This window comes from Parasteatoda tepidariorum, chromosome 1 (assembly GCF_982258835.1).
Source record: "Parasteatoda tepidariorum strain Cologne lab strain chromosome 1, Ptep-v5.0, whole genome shotgun sequence".
In the NCBI taxonomy this organism is placed as follows: Eukaryota; Metazoa; Arthropoda; class Arachnida; order Araneae; family Theridiidae; genus Parasteatoda; species Parasteatoda tepidariorum.
The window spans coordinates 91,350,299-91,372,748 of NC_141755.1; the positions used below are offsets into that span (position 1 = coordinate 91,350,299).

Genomic DNA, 22,450 nt, shown 5'->3' on the forward strand with positions numbered 1-22,450 from the left:
TTGTTCACTTAAAACTATAGTAAAATGTATTTTCGTTAAAAAAATTGTTGCAATAGGGGGAAGCTGGTATGTTTCAGATCATTATAAACATACAATTTTTGTATCTGTAATATTGGCATTTTAATGATGACATGAAAACTTGTAATAGAGGACTTCTTTTATAATATGTTAGGCTCATTATATCGCTCTTTCGTTGCATTAAAATTTATTTTGTCCATTTCAAAGCTGTTAAGTTATAATTGATCAAAAGTTACCATTTTTACCTTGAATATATTGTCAAGTTTTGTTCATCTTGGTTATTGTTTCAACATTATTGGTTGCTAAAGGTTTCTGCGATTTAAGATGTTTCTTCTTAATCAGAAACTTCAATATTTGCTTCGGCAACAATTTAATAAATGAGAAGTCTATCGAGAAATGGTTTGAAATTTATTATTTTTTAAACATATTAAAAAAAAAATTTCTCCAATTGTATTCAATATTGTGCATTTAAGGAAATATTTAAAAAAATTTTGGAGCAAATTTACATTTTCAATAAAACTTCCACAACAGAAGCAAAATCGGCAGAATTTTACGAACTCTAACTTTATAGGGAAAAAATTGGGAGCGTCGTTTTGAGTATCTTCTTTTATTATATGCTGTGAATAAGATAATTTAATAATTGCTTTATTAACATTTTAGTATACTAATATAAGAAATATTTCTTAAATATCCATACCAATTTTCGCAATAAAAAAATGAAGTAAAAAATAAAAACTTACATAGCTAAATTCGACAAGATTTGCATTCCCCCTTGGTGATATTTCCCTAGTAGTAATATAACTATGTGTATTGCTGTAACGTAACTCTTGTTTTAAAACTAAAAATTAACTGTTTTTTTTTTTAAAAAATTTATTATTGTATAATTTTATATATAACCATTGTTAACATACTATTGTCCTTACATTGTGTTCTTTTAAAACTTATTATTCTCATCTTCAAATTTGTTTTGTTCAGGATTCTGCAAATGTGTTTGATCTTATCGATGAACTGAAAGATGGTCTAAAGAATGTCCACTTCTTAAATGAGGAAATAAGATTTCTAAAATTGCATTTAGAAAGAGTAAGTATTATTTTGCAGTATGAAGATTTTTCTTTTATTTTTATACTCAAAATGAAAGTTTATTGATGGGAAATTTAGTAACACAATCTGTTCACCTTTCTTTTTTAACCTTTGTGAAGTTTCAATATCTGCAATATTTTATATTTGTTAATCAATACATTTTTAATTTTTAGCAAATAAAGCTAACAATTAAGATTGAGAATCTAGATTTGTGGATTAGCACAATAGTTTATAACAAAAAACTTTTTATTTTTGTTCAGAAAAAAAAAGTTAAGTGTAAAATATTATTATTTTTGGAAGGGCATATCTAATCTCAGTACTACCTCAATCCGTTATTAAACCTCTAAAACAGATTTTGTACAAAATCTTTTTATATTAGTTATAAAAAAGTTAAATTAATCATATTTTTATTATGTTATTTTTGTGCCAGAAGCATAATGTTAAAATAACTGTCATTTTTGGCTGGCCCATTTCTTATTATTAAATCTGTACTAAGGAATACTTCTAAGTACCTTTATCTTGCGCTAATACCTTGAATTACCTATTTTAAATCTATATATATATTTCTCGTACACGGCGACAAAAAAAAACCTCATTACAACTCCTCGAATGACAACGCTAGAAAATCGACCAATGATTGCCGCTAAAAATGTCACATGCCAAATCTAGCTGAGATGGCTCAACATATAGCGCTTTTAAAAACGGAAACTGAAATAACCAGAGAGAGCATAAGCTAGGCAGAAGTGAGTAGGCTTTGTCGATGGATCTCTATTTTAGTATTTTGTTGAAAGCTCTTTTTTTCACGAATTTATATATTACGAATTTATTTGTTTTACTAGAATTTATTTGTTTATGCAGGTTTTTCCATTGCAATTCACTTATTTCAATTTTTAATAGACTTAATTATAGCCAAAATTTTATCTTAAGATTTTATACTATAGCACATTTCTAATAGGTTTAACGAATTACATGTCATTTATTTGAATTCAAATTTATTTTAATGACTTAGTATTTACTAAAAAGATGTAATTTTTAAAAAAAAAAAAGTTGTTATAGGGATTTGAATGATTGTTTTGAATTCTTAGAATTTTGTGCATTTGCAATGCACCTAAGTTAGTAGCCAGCGAAGCGAGCTTGGTTTGCGAAGCAAACCATATAAGATTGCGTAGCAATTTTCGGGAGTTGGCGAGCAGGGGGTGCAGCCCACTAGTTATGGTTAAAATTTGAATAAAATATTTTTGTAGTTTTTTTCCTTACACTGTAATACAATAAATCTATTTAGATGACATGTTTTTTTCTTCTTTATTTTTCATTGAATCCATTGCCCCGAAAATGACTGACATTTTTAAAAATCAAATTTGATAGAAATGAAAGTGTACAGCTTATTGCATTCTGTTTAGAAAATCGGGTAATTCATTCCCTCTTAGTTTTAAAATTAATTACAAAGCGACTGATGACGCTGTTAACAAAGAAAACTAACAATATTTTGAGGTATAGTCTGAAGACAAGTTAAGAACTATGCTAATATTTTAATTAATTTGGCTTGTGTCAGATAACATTGTTTAATAGTAGTTTTTCCAATCACCAGTGCTATATGGTGACAAGCTTGTTAACTAATTTTAAAACTGGGAGTAAATAAAACTTGGTTTTCTAAGCAAAGGGTAAATCTCTTTCAGCTTCTTTGATTTTTCAAATCAGTACATTTTGGAGCAATTGATATATTTTAAAAGAATAAACAACTTGTTCATTGTATTATGGCAATCTTTTCTTGTAGGTTCAGGGTCAAGTTGAATATATTCCTGCCGATTTAATTGTTGAAACTGTACCTACACCATCTAGTCAAAGAAAAGTACTTTTTATCTCTCTTTCTGTAGCAGTGACTACTTTCATAGGAATTTTTGCAGGAATATTGTGGAAGAACCCCAGCTCTTTGTCTTCTATTCCTATAAAATTAAAATTACCTTTTCTTAAGTAAGAAAACCTTTCTTTAGTAGAAATCATTGTTTAATTCCAGTTATGACATCATCACATTCATGTTTAGAAGTCTATTTTTATTAATAAAGTTTAATTTTCTTTGCATTGAGTGTTAATTTATTTTTTATGGTTGCATAATTTTAATTTATAATATATACAATATTTTATGTTAAATATAATAAATAATAAAATGCAATAAAATATATACAACATTTTATGCCATAATAATTACTGTCAAGTGCTGAAAGAACATTTAAATTTTCTGTGAATTAAGTACTTGTAAAATACAAAAAAGTAATGCTTGCTAATAATTCTTACTGCAATGTTAAGAAAACAAGACATTTATAAGAGATTCTTACAATACTCAAGGAAACTATGACATAAAAATCAAAGATGAACCAAATATAAATTTCGAAATGTTCATGGTTATATAAAATCTAGTCAACAAATTACCTTTTTTGTTTAACAAGTGTAGGTTTAAATAACTACAAATATACAATAAATGTAATTAAATCATTAGAATGCATGATCTCAAAATTATCATTTATCTTTCCTTATTATTGTTAAACAATTCTTAAATTTTAATTAAGAAGAAAGTTAAAACTAATTTCTTAGAGCTTTAAAGAAAATTTTATCATAGTATCATCACATAAAACAATTCTTAACATTGTGTTAATAACATATCAGTAACACAATTTAAGTAAAAGAATTTATGCCCATTTGTTAAAATATTTTATATAATTACTCCATAAATACATCCTTATTTATTTTCACTAAATTTTTATCAATCCATAGCTAAAATTTTATTATATAAAACCCATCTTACATGCCATAGAGTTTACTTATAAGGTTCTTGTTAGTGATAAGCATGGGTTGTTGCCTTTTCCAGGATGCGTAGCCAGATTTTTCAGCAAAAAATAAGCACTAAAAAAATAATCATTTTCCACAAAAAAAATCATAATTAGGATCTGTGCAGTAATAAAAATTATTTTTCTATCATTTAAAGTTCTTAATTTATAAACATAAAATTCAAAAAAGGTTACTTAATCATGGTAAAATAACTAATTTCTGATAAATATTGCAGAGAAAATCATGCAATGTTTGTAATTTTGAATGACAATCGACACAGCAAAGAAAAAATCTATTTTTAAAAGATAGAAAATTGAGCACTTTTTACAAACCTCTAAAAAAAAAGCATTTTTAAGGACTTTGAAAAAATCTAAATCAAAAATAAGCACTTATTAAAAATGCTATGCACCCTGTTTTCCTATATGGGCTCCTGGCTTGAGTAGGAGTCAAAAAATTCCTTTTAAAACTTTTTATTAACAGTAATATGAAACATTTTTCTTACCAGAGACATTATAGCTAATTAAAAGGAAATCTACTACACAAACTAATTCAATAGAACTTTAAAAATAAATAATATTTGTACACATAGAGTGTAATAATATTTATAGTAAATTAACATTTCAATATCTTTTAAAATTTTAAAAACACCTACAAAGCATGGCAGGTATATTTTTGAAGTATTAATTAATCTATTATATAAATATAACAGATTAAATTATTATAAAGCAGTTAAATGTTGTCAAATACTTTGAATATTTTTTTTCAGTTTTGCTTAAGAACTACACAAGCATTGAAATATCTGTTACATTGATTAACCCCTTGCACTATTTTCACGAGTCTGACTCGTGATGAAAATTTTAGGCCAAACTTAAATACCACAAGTCAGGCTCGTTTAATTTCATGTCAAACGTGACTGTCATTAGTCTGGCTCGTAATCGACATTTCGGGCCAAATATGACGAGCCATACTTGTCTTAAGCTCGGGCTAAACAAGAACTTCTGAATGGGCTCTTATTTCTTTATATGAATATGTATTTTATATCTTGTCTCCTAATGTAGTTTATGTGCTACTTAGGATACATTGTTGTAGTCCAGATAATATTTGAAAACTATCTAAGTAAACATAAGCATTTCACGAGACCCAAAAAGCTTCAGCTCTTACTATTCAATTACATGAGATGCTCACGTTTCGTACAGTCTTCTTCATAAAAACAGGGGTGATTGTGCTCCGGATTTCCGGAATTTTCGCTAACAGCATACTTGCCAACTTTCACTCTTTCCGAGAATGGATTTTCAGAGTGGTTGTAAAACAATCAACGAAAAACAATCTGACTCAAAAATATATTTATGTTTTGATCCCGTTGAAATTCGCCTGGGCATGGATTATTATGCTTTGATATATTTATTGTAATTATTTATATGTAGTGGTGGTCAAACTCACTTATAATTATCATTATAATTCAAAAAGTTAATTGGAATAACCTGAGTATTGCTACCAACTTAAATATGAAAATAAAATCTTCCGTAAGAGTTGGCAGGTATGTAACAGTGATCTGGAAGTTTCCGGAGATCGAAGGTCCGGACGTTTCAAAATATCATTTATCACAGAAATTTCCGGAAATCAAATTTTCAAAGGTGGAACTCAAAAACACAGTTCATTTTATTTGTTTGTAAAGGAGAGCCAGAGAGATACTTTATAAGCTTATATTCATGATTAATATTCATTTTTTATCAGTAAATAGTTATAATCATAAACTCAAGAAAGAAAGACATATTTGTAAATTTTAATTACTTCTCCAGGTCACCATAGCTATGTGTAAATGGTATAGGTATGTGTAAAATTTTAAATATATTTTAAGTAAACTAAGAAATATAGGAAAAAAACCTTGTTTAAATTTTTTTCAATTTAATTCACTCAATTTCTTGGGCTTACAATCACCCCTGTAAAAAGTAATATTCTTGATCATTTTTTATTTTGTCGAACCCTCCAGCATGTATAAAAAAAGAAGCAAAATTAATAAAAAAGGAAGTGGTTTGCGTGGAAGTTAGAGTAGTGGAAAGGCTTCCAATATAAATATATCAAGCAATTGATGGATATTGAAATACTTTTTAAAGGTTTTTGATTCAAATTCATTTGAAATTCACAAGAGCACCATCACGTGAAGCAAACACAGGTGCAGCTATCTTGCACTTAGTCGCAAAATATCGTATTTAAAGTTCCAACACTCTGGATCTGCCGCTTAGGCTCTTTTCGCGAACATTCAGGTGCATAAGTTAGGCAAGGCCTGTTCTGAATTTCAGCTAGTACAAGGGGTTAATACTCTATAAATGTTTTAAATGATTTGGTAAAAAAAATATTAAATTAAAATATAGTTCAAATTTATAAACATGGGATCCTTAACAATAACAATATAGCTTAAAGATTCACAATTATGAAAGAAATAATTATATTAAGCATATATTATCACAGTGAAAAAGAATAGAGGTTTAAATATAAAAATATCTAATAACTAGGCAGATAATTTTCTAAATAAAGATTTTACATGGCAAATTCTATTAGATTTACTATTTTCTTATTTGTATAAAAAACATGCTTGATAATACATAAATACTGTGAAAATTTAATCAGGCACTTATTTATTCAAACTAACAAGCAACTAAACATATGTAGGGCATTACTTTTTTTAATTGAAAAGTTAGAGTATACTTGAAATGCAAAGTGTAATATCTGTGATGAATAAAAATTTATACTTCAGAAAAGGAAATTTTTTTTTTATAAAAACGTGTTCATAATTATTAAAATATAAAATTACAAAATTTTATCCCATTTATTTATATTTTGTTTGGCGACAGTAAATAAAAATGCTATGCCAATAATTTGGTGGCTTTAATCCATCAAAGATAAAGTTGATTCATATTAGTGAATTGGTTGCATTGGAAATTTTTAATTATCTGAATGTTTCATTATTATATCAGCAGTTACATTAATGAATTAACTCTCAAATTTATTAAATTTAAAAAGGAAGAGATAAACTGTAATTTTTAAAAATGTTTATGAAAATAATTTTAAGCCTGCTTTTTTGTTCAATTTTTGAAGAGTAACTATAACAAAAGCTGATTTTTTTTATTGTAAAGTTAAAGTAAGATTTCATTTTGTACAATAATGAAATGTGCTATTTATTATTTAAACTATTTTTAAGCATGTTAATTATATAAACTATTTATTTAAAATAATTCACGGAAACAAACTTTTTAAGCATGTTAGAACTAATAAAAAGTAATAAGTTTTCATGATCAATTATATAATTTTAAATCTATCGAGTTTTTTTAATTTGAGAAAAATTTCTACTTTTCCTTAAAATGTTTGAAAGAATATTCTGGAATATCATAATAATTGATTATCAATAATTGAAAATTTCTATTGATGCTGATTTCTTTTTATTAATAATTATTTTTAAAAAAAAATTAAAATCATTGATTTTATTAACATATCGACATTGACTTAAAATTAAGGAGGGGAAAAGTAACATTTTTTAGCTGCATGTTAAAAGTTTTTTGGGACTTCCAAGAAAAGTAAAATTTAAAAAAAAAAAATAAAGATAAACTTCATTCAATGCTAATAAAAATGAAGAACACGAGAAGAATAGTTTCTATTCATAAAGTCAAAATTGATTCAAATAAAGAATTTTGCGTGCAGAAAAGAAGGGTTTTTATGCAGTAAGACCCTTCTTCACTGTGTAATAACTCTCGGAAAGAATCGATTTTACACGTTATTGATTTGTCAAAAATTAGTAATCCTCAAAATGCAACAGATGGCGATCCACTGGTCATTTTTGCTAAAACTGGACACAAACCATTCTTCCCCCTTGGTCTTCAAATAGTACAGAATTTTAAAAGGCAAACTGTTCAAATCTAAAAATCTTTAGTTAAAAAAAAAAAGCATTTAAATTCAAATCTTGTAAGGAAAGATAGACAGGAAACAATGTAATAAGTTCAAATTAAAATAATTAAGACATGCTTAGTGTTTCAATATTACAAACATTCATCATAAGTGTGAGCACACAGGAAACACACAAATATAAAAAAATAAGGTACACAAGTGTTACAATTCCATAAATATTGTCAAAACAGATAATTTCCCTGTCGTTGCACTTATCAGGATAATTTATGGTCACTGAGATAGCTGTATGCCTTAATGGCTTTAACTTGAGCTCATTTCACGGTTCCTAAAATTACTTCTAGAAGTACTTCTAAAGATATAGAAACTTCCTCTCTTTAATTTGAATTAATATCTGAGGTTCATAATAAATATTTTCTTGCATCTTGGGTTTAATATTCAGTTTAAGCACAACATAAGGCTGAGTTGATATGGATAAAAATTATTTGACATTTTTTTCCGGAATTGCAACTTCTTTCTGAAAAATAATGAAAAAAACTATAATTGAAAATGAAAAAACACTTAATTTATAGAAAATTTTATAACATAATGATTTTTTTTTTGGTCATTATTCAAGGTAAAATCAAAATGGGCACAGCAGGTTAGGGGGTGGATCCTAGAATAGCCCACCTCTTGGTGACTTTTTTAAATCTCGCTAGGTTTCCGGAAGATATTTCGGGGAAGTTATTTTGAATGTCCAATCACACCACCAAAATTCTTAAACCTGATTGGTTATTTGATATGTATGCCTCAAGAAAGTTGGATTTCATAAGAAACGAGCTAAAAAGGTTAATTTTTTTCGCCATTTATGCTTCTGATCTCTTGTCGTTAGAATCATCATTATTATTTCATTTTTGAACCATTATTTCATTTATTACTGTTATTATTTCATTTTTTTGTGAGGTACCAGTTGAAAATAACGAGCGAATAATTTAAATTGTTTCTTTTTAATAATCAAAAAGCAATGTTGATCCCAGTAATGATTGCTAACTTGGCGAGATTTCACAAAGTCGCCAATAGGTGGACTTTTCTAGGATTTTACCCAGGTTAGGCCTTTTAGAGCAAAAAAATGGTTAAAATTATTTTTTAAAGAAAGTAAATAGTTTTAGAAAGCTATTGCTTTAAAAAACTGTTTAAAATTTTAATACCTTGGAAGATATTAAAATTATAATAACTTTGAATACGTGAAATCGTAAGTTTTGATGTTGCTAATTCTACACGGTCTAGCACATGCAATATCTAGTTAAAAAAAAAAGACATTTCTGTCAAATTCAAAGATCATAAATCTTAAATGGCCACTAAAAATTTGAGAGGTGGCACAGTAAAAATGCAGTTTTAAATTGCATATCACCATCTGATTCTTCAGCAGTTGTATATAAGTGATAATATAGTCTCAAATTCTTTAATTTTCTCATACTATTTAAATTATTTTAATATTTTTTGTCTGAATAGAAAGTTAAGACTTTCTTGACTCCAATAGCTATCTATTTGTTTAGTAAAAAGTATAGGAGTAGATTTTTGAAACATACATAATGGGCATATAGAAAATTTGCAACGTTCCTATTCTGAAATTTGATTTGTTTCACTAAAGGGGTTGTTTTTTGTAATGTTTTTCTAATACATGGGCTTGAAGCCTGGAATTACTCTCTGTTTATTAGTTTAACATATATTCAATTCAATATTTTAAAATGGAAGTGTTATAAATTATATGAGCATATAACAAGGGAAAAAGTTTACAATTTACCAATACTTTACTGAAAGAGGAAACAATAATATGAACTGTGCTCACCTATCAACACTAAAATACTTTTCAGAAAAGATCCCTGAATTAAGAAAATTTATTGAAAATGCAAATTATTGATAATTATAGGAGAACTTAATTTTTGAAAAAATAAAATAAATTCTTGCATAAGAAAAAAGGAATAACATCTCTTAAGCACTGGGTTGGGGATCTTGGTTTAACTAACCAATCAAAAACAGGGTGTGTAGCCAAATCTTTCAACAAAAAATAAGTACGTTTTAAGCACTTAAAAAATATTTTTAAGTACTAGTATATACATTAACGAAATGCAAAATAATTTTCAAAGACTTTACATGATCATGAAAATAACTAGTATCTGACAAAGAATTATTTTCTTGATTATGTTAGCCACGATAAAAAGATTGAGATTTTTCGGTTCAATTTCAGAGGGTGGAAAATGAAGTCTGAAATTGAGAATATCTTGCAAAATGCAGCAGAGTTGCACATGATAGTGCAAGAATAATTCCCATTGAATCCAGCTCAGTATATCCACATACCGGCCCACAAGCATTTCATCAAACATGCAAAATGATTGGCACTTTCATACACTACAGAAAAACGGTAAGCCAAAATGCATTGTGCTAGAATGATTTGTGAAAACGTTGAATAGAACAATGTGAAAACTACGCTTTTGCATAATACACTCTGAAAATCAACATGGTAAAGAAGAAAAAAAATTCTAATTTTTGAAAAGGGAAAATCAAGCACTTTTTAAAAACATCCAATAAAAAAAACCCATTTAAGGGCTTTTAAAAATCGAAAATAAGCACCTTTAAAAAACGCTACACACCCTGAGAAAGGTAAAAGAGCATTATTTCAGACAAATTTTTAATGATATTAAAATATATACCTGTTTGACTTTGGTACTTTCCATAATATTTCTCAACAAAAACTTATCTACAATAGATTCTTCTAAGTTTGGAAGACTGCTCAAGGTTTCACTATTCTGGCTACTAGAATCACTTGAAATATACAATGGAGGCAGATTAATGTCAGACAATTTTGTTACATTATTCCTATCAGAAGTATTTTCTTTTATTTGAGGCAAGTATGATCCATCTACCGCAGTAAAAGTTTCAATAGCACTTGTGGCTGGCCTCCTGGAAACCTCATAGTCTAATTTTTGAGAGGTTGAAAATAAGTTCTCTGCTGACTTCGGTGGATTCTCCCCATAATTAAATTTACCTTTAAGTAATGGCTTGTCACTGGAACAATCCATACTATTAAATCTCGAAATATTTAACGAGTTTGTCAGAGAGTTTAAGAAATGATACGAGTTTTCACTTTTATTTTTCTGTAACTGTAATTGAAGTCTTTTTTCGAACTGTAAGACATTAGTTATGGTGCTGCTATTTACTTTGGATGTGCAAGGCTTTTCTATACAATAATTAAACACAGAAGTTTCTGAAACTTTTCCAGATGTACACGGTCCTTCCTCTGCTCTGTAGTAAAGGGAAGGTGGCGTGACTTGAGTTTCGTGCTGAGCCCATGGCGAATCTTTACTAAGGGCTTGTTGTTGACTATTGTCGTTACCATCACCATTTCCATTTACATCTGGCACGGTTTTAAACAAGCTTTCACTGATTTTGCTGAATCCAGAGAATTTTGATTCTTCACTAGAGCATGTAGTAGAACTTGTATCAGAATTTACTCCTGAACTGGTAGTACGTTTTCTTCTACATCTACAGTCATGTGATGAACTGCTAAAAGGTTATTAATAAAAATTATTTTTTCGAAATAAAAATAACCTCATGGTTTCTGTAAAATGCAAGAAATATTCTGCTCATTTGAGCAGTTTTGAACATGTTAATATATAGTAATTTGGGTATCTTAGTAACAATTTAATTTGTTAATATTATTCTTACTTTTAAATTTTATTTACATTTATGCCTAGAGCATAAATGTAAATTTTGTGATCTAGGCTAATTTTACAGATAAATTGTTAAGTTAACCATGCAAGATTAACTTCGTTTTCACATAAAACAAAAAATATTATTCTGCTTAAAATATATATTATAGAAATGTTATGTATATGTTTCACAAAACTGATAAGAACATTAATCTTTCTAATTAATTTCCAACATGAAATTTACTTTCTAACATTAATTACATTTATACCTAGAGCATAAATGTAAATTGCTGAATATAGGCTAATTTTACAAATAAATTGTAAAGTTAACCTTGCAAATTAACTTAGTTTTCATGTAATACAAATATGCATATATTTTACAAAACTAATTTAAATTTAAAGACTTTAAATTATTTGCATTTTTAAAAAAAAAAATTTTCGCACATTTAAATTAACATAGAGTACAATTCCAATTCTGTAAACCTTGCAGCAATGAAAACATTATTTATTAATAGTTTTAAAAATTACAACTATAACTATAAAGAGATATTAGAGTTTATCTAAGAAAATTATTTTATGAGTTGTGATGGTTAAGAGTTCATTTAGTCATATTCTATATATGACAATATTTTTTTCTGGAATGAAAATGTCAACACTGTTATAAGAAAAGAGTTTGTTATAAAATATAAACACTTTGGATAGATGAACTTTTTTGTCATGTGAGTAACTTTATTTGTAGAAATAAGTCTCACTACTTATAAGTATGGCAAAAATATATTGAAATAGCAACTGTAAAGGTAAAGAATAAAATTATAAGGAAACAATTAAGTTAGCTTACTTAATATATAAAATAAAAATAGGGTGAATAAGGTTTAATTTTAAAAACAAGTTAAAAAAATTATGATTTTCAAAAGTTTATATTTTAAAATTCACTAAATTAGTATCCAGATTTTAGCTTATATAACATAAACATTTGCCAGTTATCTTTTTTAAAATTAATTTCAAAAAAATAAGTTTATTTGTAAAACTACCAAGGGTTAAACATGAGTAAAGAAAGAAAAAAAAGAGATATGCTTTTATTGATGCATAAATAAATTTTTAAAAAAGAAGTTTATTAATAGTTCTAAAAGGAAACAATTTTTTTCTCATGTATATCGGTCATTCTAAGTAAATTCAACTAGGAATCTATTTTAAAATAAAGAACAGCAGAACTGATTAAAATTACTGGGTTAAAACATTTAAAAATATGTCAGCTAACTTTTAAAAAGGAAATTTTAATTCTACTAAATATTAAACTATTCTTTTCATATATTTTGTAGAAATAATGTATTTTCATTCACACATCATCATCAATCGCTGGTCAGAACTATAGCTATTACATCATAAATAAATGGAATTTGAATAGGAACATTTTAAGAATGTTGGACATTTATTTACTTAATACCAATAAAAAAAAACTTGATCAAAATATAATACAACAACAACTATTAAAGTACTTTCGAAAAAACTATGCATTTACAAAATACAATTTAATGGAGTTCACTTTTTTTTGTTGTTGGATGCATTATAAAGGGATTAGAATAACATAAAATAATACCACCATACAAACTTGACTTATTTTAGAGATCAACATACAAGATAGACTGATGGGTGGTAATATTACAAGTTTTGTTCCTTTTATTATATGAGATAAATTTGGTTCTCGATAATAGTGGTCAAATTAGACAAGATGGTCAACTGACAAGCGTGGTCATCTTGACAAGTTTCACGATACTGATATATTTACAAAGCAATGAATAAAAACAGCAAAAATAATACATTAACAATTTCTAACAATTCAATAATAGAATAAAAACAGTACATTGTAAAAACAATAATGGTATGTATATAAAATTTAATACCTATCAGAAGAATCTTTGAGGAAAAGTAAGATGTGCTTGCGAATATAATCATTCAACAATAGTGTGGTGGCACTTGGACGTTTATCTGGTTCTACATTAAGCATCGAGGATATAAGGCAAAATAGTTCTGATGAATAATTTTCAGCTATTGAAGATGTCTATAAAATGAATAGAAATATCAACAGGTATGATGTTATAATGATAACTATTAGAAAGAAAGGATTACAAACAAAAAATCTATGTCTGTAAAGTTATTATACATAAAAATTTCCCTAACAAAGGAAAATATCAAAAATTTAGACAATTAAAATAAATGTTCTCTGAAGAATAAATGCTTACTTGTAAGAAAAATTAAACAAAAAATATTAAATTAGAATAATATTAATTTATTATAAGTAGGTATCAAACATAAGTTCTATAATCAAATTTTAAAACAATTTTTAGTATTCCAAATTTACCTCACATTTTATGACTAAAATACGACAATAAGACTTTACTCATTAAACTTTTTTCTAAAAACACTTGTAGCAGAAATCAAATTCCATAAATGTGTATTCCTTTTTAATTTGCTTTAACATTGATACAAAAATTCAAGACCATAATAGCTTTATCATAATTAGTAACATTCTTTAAGGTTTATTTTCTACCAAATAATTTTCAATGCAACAATCTTTTTTCACAGTAATTAGCTTGGTTTTTATAAATAGCCAAATAATGAATCTCTGTGCTGAGTGGTAACTGCTTTCTCTACACTCTTTAATAAAATGTTCATCTTATATGTCCTTCAGATCCTGTTTCTTGTTATCAAAATTCAATCATTCAATCTTGTAATCAAAAAATTATATGAATTATAATAATATCTTTTAGAACATAAATAAATATGAAATTATTTATTAAGGTTCAAAGGTAGGTACTTTATTTATGTCGCACTAGAGCCGCACAATGGGCTGTTGGCGACGGTTTGGGAAACATCCCGGAGGATGATCCCTAGACATGCCATCGCAATTTTGATGCCCTGCAGAAGGGATGACTCCCCTGCTCTGGTAGCCTGGTGACCGGAGCGCAAAGTAGAGCACTTTACGGTAGAATAGTTTAAGCAGGACTGATACCGCATATCCTCAGTCCCTATGCAGGTTGATCAAAGTGGTCACCCACCCGCTTATTGACCGCAGCCAGTGGTGATTGACTTCAGTGTTCTACTGGGAAAGGTGTCTTTTTGATCAGTCCACTGCGGGACTATTTATGTTCAAAAAGAAGCAAATAAATCTGTAACATACTTCAGAAGTAATCTGTATCTGAAGTTCAGAATAAATCTGTAACATACTTCTCTCATGGTAACATATTGTGTTAACTAAGACTTATACGTAGATGTTTCCATAAAATGAAAATAATTTAATTCAAAGATGGGCTCTAGTATCTCAAATCAACATTAAATGAATAATTTAAAACAAAAAAAAATGCAGAAAAAATTTTCTTGCTTTCAAAAAAAGCAATAAATTTTACTTTTGTATTTATAATTTGGTGCATTGACGAAGAAATGTCTTGCATAGTAAAAGCATAGTTCAGGGTAGCCAATTCATATCCACAGCAGCCTAGAGACCAGACATCTGACTGTAATAACATTTATGTGAAAATAATTAATTTCATTATCAAAATAAAATTTTAGACACAATAATTTTAATATCTGACAATTTAATTTTCATTAAAAGCTTATACAATTATTGTAACACAAATTATAAGACTTAAGGAAAAAAGATAGGAGAAACACAGCCATCATGGAAGATGAAAAAATATATTTTAAATGTTTATTACAGGTATATTTCCCGAAATGACCAAAAAATCCATGTGCATTCAGTAATAAAACCTAAAAACTAACTTAAAGTAGTAAAAAAACTACACATAACTTTTAATACCTAAAATTTATGAAATCCCAAAACAATGTCTTGCAACCTGACGTATCTATTTGCTTTTTATAAAAGTATTTCCTCTTAATATATTTTGAAATTAATAAAAAATTTATTCAATGGAAATGAATTTTACTTTTGCAAATATAGGCTACAGATAAAAGAAAACAAAAGTGAAATTATTTGACAAAAACTTGTAATCTTCAATGGCAGCAAATAAATTCAAGATAAAAAAAAAATGTCTACAAGATAAATCAACAGTTTGCCTTGGTGTTATTTGAGAGTACACAGTAATGATTTATTAAAAAGCTATTTAATGCAAAGCAAAAAAAAACATTTATAATCTTTATATTCTTTTTTCTTCTTTAAAACCATATTAATAATTGTTACCAAATACAAATGAAAACAAATTGCAACAATTTAACTTAATAAGCCATAATAAACAATTGGTTAATGCTAACAAGATCACAAATAAAATAAAACAATAAAAATAGTTACAAAAATAGACACATTTAGTCAAATAAAATGTTATGTTTAGTTAAATAACACATTATGTAAAAATGTACTTTCCTCTTTTCAATTGCATTTTTTGAAACTTATACATTAAAAATAATAAGCTAAAACATTATATAAGAAAGTTAAAAAAATTACCATACATTCTTAAAAAATATATACTCTTCAACATAACTTCGATTTTTCAACTTTAATGACAGACAAATGAAGTCCCATTTGCAATTTCATAGACTCGATGCTATTTAAACATCCATTATAACAACTGAACTATATCATTCATTGCAATATAGTGATCAGAATTATTTTTTAAACTTCTAGTTTCTGGAAATCACTTTCAAACCAGGTGTTAAAAATTTTTGCACTATCAAAACAAATATTTTTTCATTGACAATGAGTAAATTCTTAGCAAGTCTCGAAAAAATTATTCAAATTAGCTACTATTCCTCTTTAATCCTCATTTATTCCTCAGTAAATGTGAAACATCTTGAATTCCCTATAAATGAAGAAATAGTGAAAGGACCATACATTCTTATTCTAAGTAGTCTCAAGTGTAATCTATGGACAAAAAAAAAAATTTAATATGGACCACTTTTCATCACTGACAATTAGAAGTGCGTATTTCATCTTCATGTAAAAATCGGAGTCTTCTTTTGCACTGATAACTTTTGATTGAACCCCATGAAACGAAATTTACAATCATATTTTTCTTTTTTGAAAATTTTATTCACTCTATTCATTGAAATATGTGATCTCTTTTAAAGTTATGGTGTTTACATTTTTCTTAATTTATTTTTTTATTAGACTTTGCAGATCTCTGAAAGCAAGTTATTTAACAAAAAAGACAGCTGTTTACCAATACAAACTTACATGTTCAAAACAGAAAATAAAAATACAGGAGGAAATGGACTATGAGTAACGAATTGTATACTATAATTAAAATTCATGAACTAAACACTAAGGACAAGGTGTTTTAATTTCACACCCATTCCTTTGATGCATAATAAAAAAGATTCTAAGGCATAATAATAAAAGATGTCATTAAAAAATTTTTATTTTTAGTTTTAAACTTTTACTATATTGCATCTTTAGTTGCAGCAAATAGCATGTTATAAGTTGAAAAACTACTGTAGTTCACTTTAATTTGTCTACTGTTTTTCTTTAATTTTGAGCTCCATATTTTTTTTAAAACTTAAGCATTTTTATCATTTATCATAATTAATTTTACTTAAGTAATTTATGATGCTTAATATATAATTGCTAGCCTGTATCACTATAGAATAAAATAGTGAATAAATGGAAATACATCAACTCCTTCCTCATCAATTAATGGGAAATTCATCAACTTTTCCAATTAACAAATTTCCTTGACATCTGTATTACTTTTTCAAATACTTTCAGAAAAAACTTTCATCAAAATAGCATTTTCAAAAATATCTTGTGAATAATGAAAAATAATCATAACTGAGAATTAAACACATAATTCTGTGTAATATGACAATTTAGCATTAAAAGAAATCCAAATAAAAAAACATAAACATTCATATTAACTTTCCGTCAAAATAAAGTTTGCTTTACAAATCAATGTAATAAAAAATCTATCTGAAATTTATGTATAAAAATTGCTTTCAATTTATTCAAAATTAACAAATGAAAAAGTACCTTTTGGGAGAAAGGCTCCCCAAAAAAAACTTCAGGGCTTGTATACGAAGGTGATGAAAATAAAGATGCTGATGCATTTTCAGTTTTAAATAAACGAGATATTCCAAAATCTCCAACTTTAATTAAATTATGCTTTGATAGGAAAATATTCTGGGTTTTGAGATCTCTGTGAAGAATATTTTGGTCATGAAGATACTGTAAAGGAAAGAATTGAAAGAAGTTAAGATACTTTGTTCAAAGAATTTTCTTGAATTAGTCCAACATCAAATAGTAATAGGTATTATGTTAATAAACATAAAGGTTGCTTTTTAAAAGCTCTTTTGCCACATGAAATAATGTTTTCTTGCAAATAATATGCTATTTTCATAACTGCTTTGATTTTGCTTGATTGATTTGTTCATTTACGTCACACTAGAGCTGCACAATGGGCAATTGGCAATGGTCTGGGAAACATCCCTGAGGAAACAACCCTTTGATTTTGCAACTGCTATTTGTGACTGTTAAGACAAGATAATTCTATCTTCAACCAGCGTTTTATGCTAATTCTGAAAATAACTCAAAACGTCAAAATGAAGAAAAATTATGGTTTTGTGAAAATAGCGTTTTTTTTAATATTTATTAAGTTACTTCAATGCTGTTTTGTCTGGGCTCATAAAAGTTTAAAAAAAAACTGAGAATTATTCTTTGGTTTTGATAATTTTCATCTAAGTGAAAAAAATGTTACCAAATTGGAGATTTTAAAAATATTTTAATAGTTTTTAATATATTTAAGTTCTTTGTCGGTTCTAAAGCTCAGATAATTTTTTACAATAAGATATAGTTTAAAATAAGAGTTTTGCTTCAATTAAAAAGCACTTAATATGTGCTTTTTTTTTTATTTGGTGCTAAAAAGCACTAATTCAGTTTACTCGAATTCTTTTTTCCAAAAATAAAAAACTGCATTTTGAGTATATTTAATTCAAAGCAAAGATATTTCGCAAGGTTAAGCTAGAGATATACTAATAACCTTTAATATAGAGAAATAACACAAATATTAAAAGAAATACTTATAATAGCCAAATTGGAAAGATTTGCAATGCAAACCACCTATGCAAAAATCAATGAATGACATCAATGTTTGTATATTTTTATGTGAATAAACAATGCATTTTTAAAAAACTTTTCTAACATTAAAATTCAGGAAATGTTTTAAATGCATACTTAAAAATAAATTGTGGCTTCCCATTTGGGATCATTTTCATTAGATTGCGCTGCTTAATGGACAAAACTTTAGAAAAAAAGAATAACAGTTATAAACTTACAAAAGTGATAAAAATAGCAGATTAGTAAAAACATTATATATGGTATAGTTAATTGAATGGTATAGTTTAATAAATAATTATGCATTTAAAATACAGGAACTAAAATTTTAATAACACAGTTTAAAAAGCAGTGCATAAAATAGGATAACTTTTTTCCACTATTAAGATTCTTAGTTAAAATTACCTTTAATGCCATACAGATTTGAACAATCCAGTTAATTATTTCATCTTCTTTGAAGAGAATTCCATTTCTATTTTTTATTACATCATGCAGACTTCCTTTTTCACAATAACTCATAACAATGAATAAACTTCCTTTACAGTTAAAAAAGGAATCTAAATATGTAACAATGTTTGGATGTTTAATTGTACATAAAAGCTTTGCTTCTGAATGAGCTGCTCGCTGTTCACGTTTAGTGGAATTGTGGAAATCTATTCGCTTCAGTGCATACTGAAAAAAAAATCCTCTAAATATAATAACAGTAATATTTCACAATGCAAATAATTTTAAAGGTTGATATTTATGTTAAACCAATACTATGATACCCAGATTAAAGAATATAAATACAATCAATACTTTAAAGCTATAGAAATTTTGTGAAAAAACTTCCAGTTTTCACAACCAGATATGAAGAGAACTTTCTAAACTACACAAAACTAGTAATAAGGTTCTTATGGGTTGGCTAGTAAATAAAATAATTACCTCTCCCCCACACTTCAAACCATTTAAAAACAATAATTAATAAGCAATCATATTTATCTATTAGATGGGCACTAAACCGAAAATCATGCACCAGTAGACCCGAAAATTTAAACTTTCAATTAGTAGGCATTGGCTGATAGACTTAAGTAGCTACTTTTTGCAAAAATTTTTTTGCTGGGATTAAATTTGTGGCGTAACTACCACTATAATTCCCCACAAATTATATTTTTTAAAAAAATTCTTGTTAGAAATGATTTATGGCTATAAAAAGTTAATTCAACAATAAAAATAGCATAAAAATGTGACAAAATGAAGTTAAATACAACACTATTTTTTAAAGCAAAATAATTAACATGTGTTACATAACAACTTTAAAATACTGTATTGTTACAGAACTCTTCTTCTACATTAATTTTTTCATCTAAAATAGATGCATTCTGAAAGATGAAAATTTTGAATGGAGACATTGTGAAATTTTAAGGAAAATTCTGTTTTCCAGAGTATTTTTGCATTGATGTACTTTTATCATTAAACGATTTAAAAAAAAAAAAAGTAAAAAAGGATGGGACAGGTGACTGGTTGTTTCTTTAATTTAGTTGCAACTCTTTTCGCTGACTTGTCATGTGGCGAGTGGTTATTTTCAGGTCCACAGTACCCAAAATAGTCCCCATGTTTATAAAATAGAAGTCAGTGAGTTAATAATTCAATAAAGTAGTATTGTAATAGATAGTATAAATTGTGTGATAATAAAATGTAATAAAAAATAATAAATTTTTAATAAAATGTAACAGAAAAAAACATTTTTAATAAAATATAACAAAAAAAACTGTAATAGTAACTGTAAAAAACAACTGTAATAAATTTTTAATAAAATGTAATAAAAACACGAAATTCCACAGTCTGTATATCAGAGATAGTAGCAAGGCCGTAACTATGCACCGGGGCATAGTCCTTAGGACCCGACGTTCAAGTGGCTCCCAAATAAAGGAAATATATATTTTTTCAAAATTAGAGTAATTTAAAATCTATTTATTGTAGTTAAATTTTTTGGTTGTTATTAAACATTTTATTAATTTTAAAATCTATTTATTGTAGTTAAATTTTGTTGCTATTAAGCATTTTATTAATTAAGATCATGGCTCTTGCCATTAATTTAAGTAAATTTTTCTTCCCCCCCCCCCTGTATGTATAAATATGTCTAGTTTAAACAAATTAAAAAAATGTTTACATTATTTAATTATTTGTGGTTTTCGATTTCAAAAATTTAAGAGTTATTAAATATGCAATTGTTAAATTTTAAACTTGTAAAACTAATTATTCGCAACGGCTTTGTATTTAATCTGAGCTGTCTTTGTGAAGTACAGGGTTTATTGAAATTTGACGCTCAGCATCCAGGTTAGTTAAATTGAGATATTTTACCTAATGTTACCACAAATTTTTATTACTGTATGTTTAAATTCATGAAGTTAAAACAAAGTTAAATATTTCTAAATCGAAATTATTTTGAAAAAAAGAATATAAATAGCATTGTGTTCAGTGAGTAAAACAAACAAAATGGGATCAACTTGGAAGGTAATTAATTTTGTCTCAAAGTACAGAACATTTTGTCTGCTGTAGTTTTGTTTTTCACAGCAATAGTAGTTAGCCCAAATACAAATCAAAACGAAGATATCCCCATCAATTGTTCCGGGCAAAATTGGTTTTGCATTGACAAATTTAGTAGGCATAATATCGAAATATCTCTAAATCCAATAATTTGAATTAACTATTTCGTTCAATTAATATAGAAAATTAAAAGGCTTCTAATTATGAAACTTGTATTAAAACTGAAGTTTTTTTCCTATGAAAGACATATGCTTATGCACAGGTCCAAAATGCTTTATTTTTATTACATCTCAAAATGGCTAGAAGAAATTTTTAAACAAAACAATTTATAAGTACTCAATCATAAGAAACTAACTTTAAATGAAAAGAAATAGTCTCAATTATTAAAATTTTCAGCCCAAGTCTTGAACATTAGTCAGTACCAATGCTATATTACAGATACAATACCAATGTTCTTACTGCATTTTTTGAAAATTCTAAACATATTGTAAAGTCGTATGCAAACATAAAATACACCAGTGTATAAAAAAGTAGTCGAAGAAATTTTAATTAAATATTCGTACAAATAAAAATATTAAATATGTAAAAATAAAACGGATATAAAAATAAACGAATCTACATTAACAAAATATTCTGCCTACAAAAAGCATTTTATTTCGACTATATGAACAGAAATGATATTGATAAATATTTTGCCAAGAATTAACTAAACAAAAATAATCAAGTGCAAAGATATTTAATACGACAGAAATCTTTAACAGCTCTCTTGATATGTAAACATTTTCTGCATGTAAAGACATTACGTATTTTATCGATCAATTTTAGCCTTCAAGGCCAAATATAAAATTTAATACACTTATCGAAGTAAATAATAACATAATAGCGTAGTCAATGCAGTTTACATTTCTTTTTGTCTTTGCACCCTTAACAAGCCAAACATCACCATATCTACTTTGACCAATTTGTTTGACGAATTGGTACATCTCCATCTGAATACAGTTTTTTCATTGTGATCGTTTGAATTTTTATTAAATTATATATTTTTTAGGAAATCAATGGCAAACAACAGAAAACAAAAACCAAAACAAATCGACCGGTTGTTTACTGATGCTGCCAAACATGATTTTTAATATTTCAATATTATTTGATTATTAGCTGATAATTAGTTTTTAAGATAAATTTCTTGAAACAGTTATGCAATATGCACTACTGCTAGATTTGAATGAAATAAAGAGTCTCAATTTTCCCATAAAACAATTATTTGATAAGGAAAAATTTTGCTGATCAAATATGATACGCTGATTGGTTCACGACTTTTCTACGCTCGCATTGATAGCGTAAATGCGTCGTAAAAAAA

At 26.9% G+C, this 22,450-nt stretch overlaps 2 protein-coding genes across 5 annotated transcripts in view; one reads left to right on the forward strand and one right to left on the reverse strand.

Annotated features, from left to right (window-relative positions):
* Gasz (ankyrin repeat, SAM and basic leucine zipper domain-containing protein 1) overlaps positions 1-3,177 on the forward strand; it is a 35,354-nt gene extending 32,177 nt beyond the window's left edge. Inside the window, exons 11-12 of the mRNA XM_087168898.1 lie at positions 994-1,098; positions 2,873-3,177. Of these exons, the coding sequence (XP_087025024.1) occupies positions 994-1,098; positions 2,873-3,073 (306 nt within the window). The 3' untranslated portion in view covers positions 3,074-3,177. The remainder of the gene's footprint in view (positions 1-993; positions 1,099-2,872) is intronic.
* A 3,091-nt stretch (positions 3,178-6,268) lies between these two features.
* LOC107453425 (uncharacterized) lies at positions 6,269-22,211 on the reverse strand. Of its 4 annotated transcripts, none has more exons than XM_016070257.4 (7): positions 21,996-22,211; positions 18,970-19,236; positions 17,485-17,679; positions 14,912-15,019; positions 13,409-13,566; positions 10,509-11,361; positions 6,269-8,335 (listed from the first exon to the last, which is right to left on the reverse strand). In XM_016070257.4, exons 1-7 carry the CDS (start codon positions 22,080-22,082, stop codon positions 8,300-8,302), a joined length of 1,704 nt encoding a protein of 567 aa, XP_015925743.3. In that variant the 5' UTR covers positions 22,083-22,211; the 3' UTR covers positions 6,269-8,299. The 4 variants fall into 4 exon arrangements, with proteins under 4 accessions (XP_015925743.3, XP_071035565.2, XP_042896512.2 ...); XM_071179464.2 differs by having other exon boundaries at positions 6,782-8,335; positions 10,509-11,358; XM_043040578.3 differs by lacking the exon at positions 21,996-22,211 and adding an exon at positions 21,735-21,983 and having other exon boundaries at positions 6,782-8,335; positions 10,509-11,358.
* Positions 22,212-22,450: the final 239 nt, after the last annotated feature.